This window comes from Quercus suber, unplaced genomic scaffold (genome assembly GCF_002906115.3).
Source record: "Quercus suber isolate HL8 unplaced genomic scaffold, Cork oak 2.0 scaffold_217, whole genome shotgun sequence".
NCBI lineage: Eukaryota > Viridiplantae > Streptophyta > Magnoliopsida > Fagales > Fagaceae > Quercus > Quercus suber.
In genome coordinates, this window is record NW_027069675.1 from 196455 (window position 1) to 204108 (window position 7654).

Here is a 7654-nt window from a genome sequence, read left to right on the forward strand (position 1 = left end):
TATGTATTACACAGTAAATGTGAAGAAGACCATTATCTCGATAATAACGAGACAGCCTATGAATAACATAGAAGAGTAGAACCCAATATCCCATTGCATTGGAAGATAGAAAAAGCTAATAAAAAAAATACCCATTTAACTGAAAGTTACTTGACTCCAACATAATTCATTGTAACAAAAAAAAATTAATTAAAAAAAAAAAAAAAACTCAACCTTAATTAGTACACTTGAAACTCATTAACCACCATCATTATTTTATTTTTAATATTATTATTATCTTTTTTTTAAGAAGGTTATCATTATTATAGAAAAAGTTATCAAATGTCGTAAGATTCTTAGTTTATAAAATATTTTTAGAAACTTTTTTAAGGAAAAGAAAAAAAGCATTTGACTCTTCTTTTTTAGTATTTTTTTTTATTTGCCATTAAAATAGTTTTAAAATTTTCTTAAAATAATCTATTATCAAATGTCCTAAGGTACCCGTCAATTGACCCTATTATTATTTAGGGAAAATGGCTAAATGTCATTTATTTTTAAGTATGTTGCTACACCCATCTTTCCAAAGTATATGGTAAAATGCCACTATTTTAGAACTCGAATTTAACAAAATCGAGTTCTGTGTAAACCTCTATATCCTCAAAATCTAATTCTACTAGTCGCTTATAGGAATATCTACAAAGTGAGTTTCAAGAGAAAAAAAAAAAAAAGCCATTATTTTTTAGTTGGAATAGTTAGCAAAAATGCATGAAATAAATAAAAAAATTGATATTGAAAGAAATAATACAAAGTTTTATTAGTTAGGCAAAGAAAGTAATGTTGCGTCTCTAATTTAGTTTGTGTTATATATACAGGGATATATAAGATAGGCTATGATATATATGCCAAAAAATGTTTATTGGCCAAAAATGTGCTTATTGAATGAAAATGTATCTATTGACTAAAAATGTTCATATTGAATGACAACGTGTCTACCAAAATGTATATAATGAAAGGTCATAACCCTTCATGTTGGATATACCAAAATGTGCTTATTGACCGAAAATGTGCCTATTGACCGAAAATGTGCCTATTGACCGAAAAGGTGCATATTTAATGAAAATGTGTCTATCAAAAGGTGTCTATTGAAATGTTATAATCATTCATATTAGATACACTAAAAAATGCCTATTGATTGAAAATGTGCCTATTTGTCGAAAATGTATTTGCTGAAAATGTATATATTGAAAAAGAAAAGTCATAATTATTCGATATTTTTAAATATATATATGACATTAATTTATGTAATCATGTGGTGTAAAAAGGAGCAGTTTGCAAAAAGTCAAACATTTCGGTTTTATATTATATATAGATGTGTTTCTTGTAAGTAAAACTTGATATTAACAATATCGAGTTCATTGCATATTTTGACAATATACATGAAACTCAACATTACTAATGTCCAATTCCACCTAAAACTCAACCTCAAAAATATCGGGTTCCATAAGCAAGAATATTTTGTTAGATATTTTAGACAAACAAGTATTTTACTACATACTTTAAAATAAAAAAACATTTACCCATTTTGTCTTTATTATTTGATCTAACTGTTAACATTTGTAAGGCAAAAAAATAAAAGTGTGTGCACGCCTAAATTACACCAATGAAAAGGATAGTAGTGACACCTATAAAGATTTGGCCCAGTCATTCTAAATGACAATTTTGCCCTGTCTGTGGTTCTTTGTTTTTTTTTTTTAAAAGCTGCGACCTTTTTTCTCATTCCCTATGACCTCTGTAGCCTGTACCTTCCATTATAAAAAGAAATTTAAACCCCTAAGAGGGTACCATTTTTTTTATCAGGGTTTTTTATTTTCATTTTTTTTTTTCTGTTCTCACTGCAACAAACAGTGTCCAAGACAAGACTCACCAAGCACATGAAAAATGGCACCATTGATGGCAGGTTTTCCAGAGCTGAGGTAGGTGAACTGCAACCTTGGCATCTATGAAAGGCTGTTTCTTTTTCAATATTCTTTCTTGCCAATGCAAAAGATAAGAGGTGGAGTTTCTGGAAACAATAAAATATTGTCCTTTTATCCAGTTTGGTTTTACAAATCTGAGTCAAAATAAAAGTAGATTCTTTCTGCATATTACTTGACTAAACTGTGTATTTGGGTTTCTTGTGGGAGTGCAAGAAGTAAAAGTGACTATTTGCTTCTTTACCACATTACATGAGTTGGGGTTTGATTCTTTGGTGTCAAAGGAAGCAAGGGAAAATTGTTTCTTGAGGGTTACACAACACTTAAAACACATATTGATAAGTGAGTGTTTGTTGCAATTCAGCTGAGAAAAGTGGTGGTGAATTTAGTATGCCAATATCCTAAAATGTCTTTGGTTCAATCTCAAGTCAGGCTGAGAAATGGTTTTCTCACCAGTCCTCCTCTTTCTCATCTACTTTCACCTTCTTCTTCTCCATCATTGCCATATAATACTGAACCAAGCCCATCATCATCATCTGGAAGTAAAATAAGCCCAGCAATCCTTTTTATCATAATTATTCTAGCTGTCATCTTTTTCATTTCTGGTCTACTTCACTTGCTTATTAGATTTCTCACAAAGCATAGATCTTCATCATCAAACAGTGAATCAAACAGACACCCAGAAATTTCTGAGTCTGATTCTTTTCAGAGACAATTGCAACAACTCTTTCAACTTCATGATTCTGGCCTAGATCAAGCTTTCATAGATGCTCTCCCAGTTTTCCACTATAAAGAAATAATGGGTCTGAAAGAGCCATTTGATTGTGCAGTTTGTCTTTGTGAGTTTACAGAACAAGACAAGTTGAGGTTGCTTCCAATGTGTAGCCATGCTTTTCATATTGATTGTATAGACACATGGTTACTATCTAATTCAACTTGCCCTCTTTGTAGAGGGAACCTTTACACACCTGGGCTTGCTGGGCTTTCCATTGAAAACCCAGTTTTTTGTTTTGAGGACCCAAGGGAAGAAGATGGGTTTTCAAGCAATGGGGCCAGTGGGTTCCTTTCTGGTCAAAAGCCTGCAGAAAATGCCATTATTAGTGACAAGAGGGTATTTTCGGTGAGACTTGGCAAATTTAGAAGCTCAAATGATGGAGGAGTAGGAGTTGTAGTAGAGAGAGGAGTGGGAGAGACCAGCAGTAGTAGTTTGGATGCTAGAAGATGTTACTCATTGGGATCATATCAATATGTGGTTGCTGATTCAGAGCTGCAAGTTGCTCTATGTCCCAATAGAGTTGGTGGTAGCATGAGAATTGTGAAAGGGAGAGGTGAACAAAATGGGACTTCCACAATTGATGGGGATGGTGAGGGGAAGAAGATTAACATTGGAAGCAAAGGTGATAGTTTTTCTGTTTCTAAGATCTGGCAATGGTCCAAGAAGAGTAAATTCACAAGTTCTGCAGAAACACATATGGGTGGTACTGGTACATCTTCTCTTACTGTGGGTTTGCCATGGTCTGATAGACCACAGGGTTCATCATGAAGGTATTCAATGTGCTTTGTACTTTTTTTGCATTTTGTCAAATTGCCAATGGATTCATTTCTCAAAAGCTTTTTCTCTCAGCTTTTTCCTTTTTTTCTTTTCTTATTAATGAATGGTTAATTCCTTGCCTAAATGCTAACTTATGTGAATGGTACTCATTTTTTTGAACTTTATGGCAAATGGCTCTTGCACTTTATCTTTTCAGTAAAATTCCTTACTCCATACATCTACAATTTGATGCTTTCCTCTTCCTTATCACTTTTTTTTTGGGGGCAAAATTTAGGAATATTGGTATCCAATTCTATTCATAGACATTGTTGCATTAACGATCAACTAACAATGTTTCCCGTTTTAATAACAATTAGACTTAATACAGCCATGCATTTGAATATAATTGAAAAAACTATTGGAGTAAACTTGAGGAATTAGACATAAGTTTTGTTTTATTTTTTAAATTCCTCCTCTTTATGGGGGAGTCATATAGTTTATTATGTCCTCTTTATGGGGGAGTCATATAGTTTATTATGTCAAGATGTGATCATAGTAGCTTCTCTATTCATTGGCAAACCAATGTATGGGGGTGTCAAGCAAAAATAGATAGTAAATCTTAATCGAGTGAGTTTCAGTTAACTTGACTAACAAATATTAAATCTTTGATTAAAGGACTTGCGTTTGAATCTTACCCTACCTACATACATAAAAATAAAATCCATAGTTGAATTGACATCACTTTGTCGTTGAGAAGTGACAAACTCAGAAGATCATTAGCATCCAGTGATGCAAATTGCAAAATGCATTTTATCCATTTTAGCTTTTACTGTAACACCAAATCCACAAATAGATTCCCACGTTTAGTGAGGCATCTTGAAAAAAATGTAAACATACATTTTCACTGTAACAACACATAAAAGCTTTTTATTCTCCCTCTACTGTCAGCAAAAGGTACAATAACATGGTTTTCTTTTTTGTTGGTATGTATAAAATATAATATTATTTTAATGAAGGTAAAATGTAGGGTGTGTTGTTAAAGTTGTTATTATGAAATATATAGAATGACTTTTTGGTAATACATTTTTTTTTTTTTTGCTTTTCCATTTGTGGATGTGATTCTACTAAGTACTAACTAACTTTCAAGTATATGTTTGACAGTAATTTTTATTCAGTTTTTATGTATAATTTTCTTTATATCTCATATTTTTAAAATTATAATTATATTTTAATTAAACTATCAACAAATAAACTAATATTGTAGCCTCTTCTAAAAAAAAAAACTAATATTGTAGCCAAATTCCAAAGTCACAAATCATAACGGTTGGTGGTTGATACTTCCTGTTTTCAACTTTATACCATGTTGCTAATGCATCAGTCCTCACCTTTTTTTTCTTCAACTTGTTCTGATTTTTCTCCTTATTTGAGATGGGACCAACAAGCTGCTATGGTTGAGCTTCACGTGTATTCACAAGTCACAACTTTTCTTCTTTTTTGTTGAGAAAACACAAGTCATAACTTTTGTGCAACTGGAATTAGCTTAATTTCTCCAACAACATTATAGTAGCTTTGCACGCTTCCCCATTTGAACCGCCCTTCTTGATTACATTTTTCCTTTTTTAAAATTTAACCATTGATCAAGCATTTCCAAATATATAATAAATGGATTTCTTTAAAGAAATTGTTAATAAATCATTTTCAGAAAGTTTTGACATTTTAAGAAATATTTTAAAAACTATTTTAAGAAATATTTTATGAAAAAATAAAAGAGCAACTTATAGTTAATTTATATATATATATATATATTAATAGGTAAAACTGATAGAAAATCTAATTAGGTTTCAAATTTGAATACAATTAGAGTTTAATTTTGTACCATGTGTCCTATTTAATCTAAATTTTAAAATTTTGTGCCAAGTGAGTTAATTTAGTGTAAAAATTAGAGTTTAATTTTACGTCATGTGTCGTATCTAATCTAAGTTTTCTAATTTTTGTGCCAAACGATTTAATTTAGTGTAGAAAACGGAGTTCAATATAAGTAAACCATAAAAATAAAATAAAAAATAAAAAACCTAATCATGTAACTAAAAACAATTCAAATTTATAAGTCATTTATGTAATATACCATGACTATGTACGGTCAATTACTAATTAGGTTATATATAAAGCCAAAGTTTAGAAAAAATTCAATTAAAATCAAAATTGTATTTTTCTTTGGTTAGCTTTCCATACAAATTAAATTGTTTATATTTTTTCTGTTATTTTTTCTTTGAACTAACGAGCATATTTTTTATACAGTTTCTATTCAGATATTTTGTATGCGAAGATATTGAACATAACAAACTGTAATTGAGCTGAACGATCCCATGCACCTATTCTCATTTAATTTAGGAGATACTATTTGATCAATTTATTATTTTATTTTGTGTTGTATTAAGTAGAATTTCACAGACTAATTGTGAATTGATATTGTATATGTAATATTCAATAGTGATTTTCAAAATTATATATGTAATAGCAATGTAATGAGAAACTTGACGTAATCAATATCATGAAAATTATTAGTAAAAAACTATTTTAGTAACTCCAAATGTCCTGATTAAACTGATAAATATGTTTAATAACCTAAGTTAACATCAATAGCACCACAACAATTCATCAATTCCGTAGTAAGCACATGTTACATAATAGTTTCTTGGGATGGTAGCAAATTTTGTAATTTTGTTTGGGAATGTGGGGACCATCGCAATATCTGTGATCATTTCTATTCTCCTTCTTCGACAGACAAAGGAGTCTTTGTTACATGCAAAATTTTATGAGAATAGAATTTTACTTTGGGAGTCAAATCACATGTTGCTTTTTGGATGCTTTGGGTTTCTCTAGAATTTTTTTTGCTTTTTTCAAAAATAAAATTCTTTTCTTTTCTTTTGATCTTCTAATGGAGCCCCACTTTTTTTGGTTGGATACATGATGGGGTGGGATCAGTGAAAAGTTGTTCAAGGGAGCCTTGTTATGAAGAGCTATTATTTCAAACGTTGACAAAAGATGGTGCTAGTGGGGTTCACAGGGTGTGTTTCCCATATCTTATGATGGCATTTCACATAGTGTAACATTTTCTTTTAGGACCTAAATCCAATCGAAAAAAGATGACCTTTTAAGAAAGGCCACACCACAGTTCTTGCACTTGTACCTGTAAATAAGAATAAAACTATGTCACTTCATTTGTGCATTGGATTAGGGAAATGATTGGGCAAAATGGTGTATAGTTCTTTTGGCAATATCTTTCCCTGTTCAATGAGAAAAATTTCTTTTTCTATTGTTTTTTCACCCCCAACTTTAATCGACTTCGTTAATACATGATTTTAAGTTGTGGGGCATATGAGAGATAAAGGGAGGGTCTAATAATAAAGAATAGAAACTGGGTTTGAGAGGAGTTGGTCACATGCCAAATCCTTTAGAATCAGAAACTGGAGCTGAGCAAAAGTGACAGAAAGTAAGCTATAAAGTCAGAGTCATATATTGGTAGTTGGTAAATGTGAGATCATAATAAATACCGACTCCGCAAGACCCGCTCACACGGGCTCTCCATATAAAGTCATGCTTTTTTAAATGTAACCATCTTTATCAAGCTGATGTAATTATGCAATATTATGCCTCCACACAGTCACAGAGAAAGAGAGAGAGAGTGTGAGAGAGAGAGTCACAGTATCAAACAGTGAAACTTGGCATTCATTGATTGATTTAAGGGTGGTATCCAAGGCATTAACAGAAACTACATCGCTTTCATGAGTTTCCCCATTCTGGGTTTCAAAAAAATAAAGTTGGGAGTTTCCTTTTTTTCGCTATTCATGAATCATGAGTGTTGCAAAGATCAGCGTACTTTAGGTCAAATCTATGATCTTTCCCAGCAAAAAACAAAAAGGTTAATCTGTGGTCTAATGCGAAAACCAATGAAAGACTTATCATTAAAATAGAACGTTTTTTTTTTTTTTTTTATGACCATATTATTATTATATCACAGCCAAAGTTTCGTAATAACTGGCATGCATCGATGGATGAAAAGGTTTGACTGTATATATATGATTGCTAGAGCTTCGTTAAATTTGACCGGCAATCAAATATGAACTCTGAGATGACTTTTCGCCAGTTGGACAACCGAAGAGAGTTGAAA

The 7654-nt window shown here is 31.3% G+C and overlaps 1 protein-coding gene across 2 annotated transcripts; it reads left to right on the forward strand.

The window, feature by feature from the left end:
• The first annotated feature begins 1843 nt into the window (after nucleotides 1–1843).
• LOC112015355 (RING-H2 finger protein ATL47) lies at nucleotides 1844–6799 on the forward strand. 2 transcript variants are annotated; one of them, XM_024047752.2, is made up of 2 exons: nucleotides 1844–3497; nucleotides 6469–6799. In XM_024047752.2, the coding sequence occupies exon 1, from the start codon at nucleotides 2359–2361 to the stop codon at nucleotides 3493–3495; it is 1137 nt and encodes a 378-aa protein (XP_023903520.2). In that variant the 5' UTR covers nucleotides 1844–2358; the 3' UTR covers nucleotides 3496–3497; nucleotides 6469–6799. The 2 variants fall into 2 exon arrangements, with proteins under 2 accessions (XP_023903520.2, XP_023903519.2); XM_024047751.2 differs by lacking the exon at nucleotides 6469–6799 and adding an exon at nucleotides 5782–6412.
• Nucleotides 6800–7654: the final 855 nt, after the last annotated feature.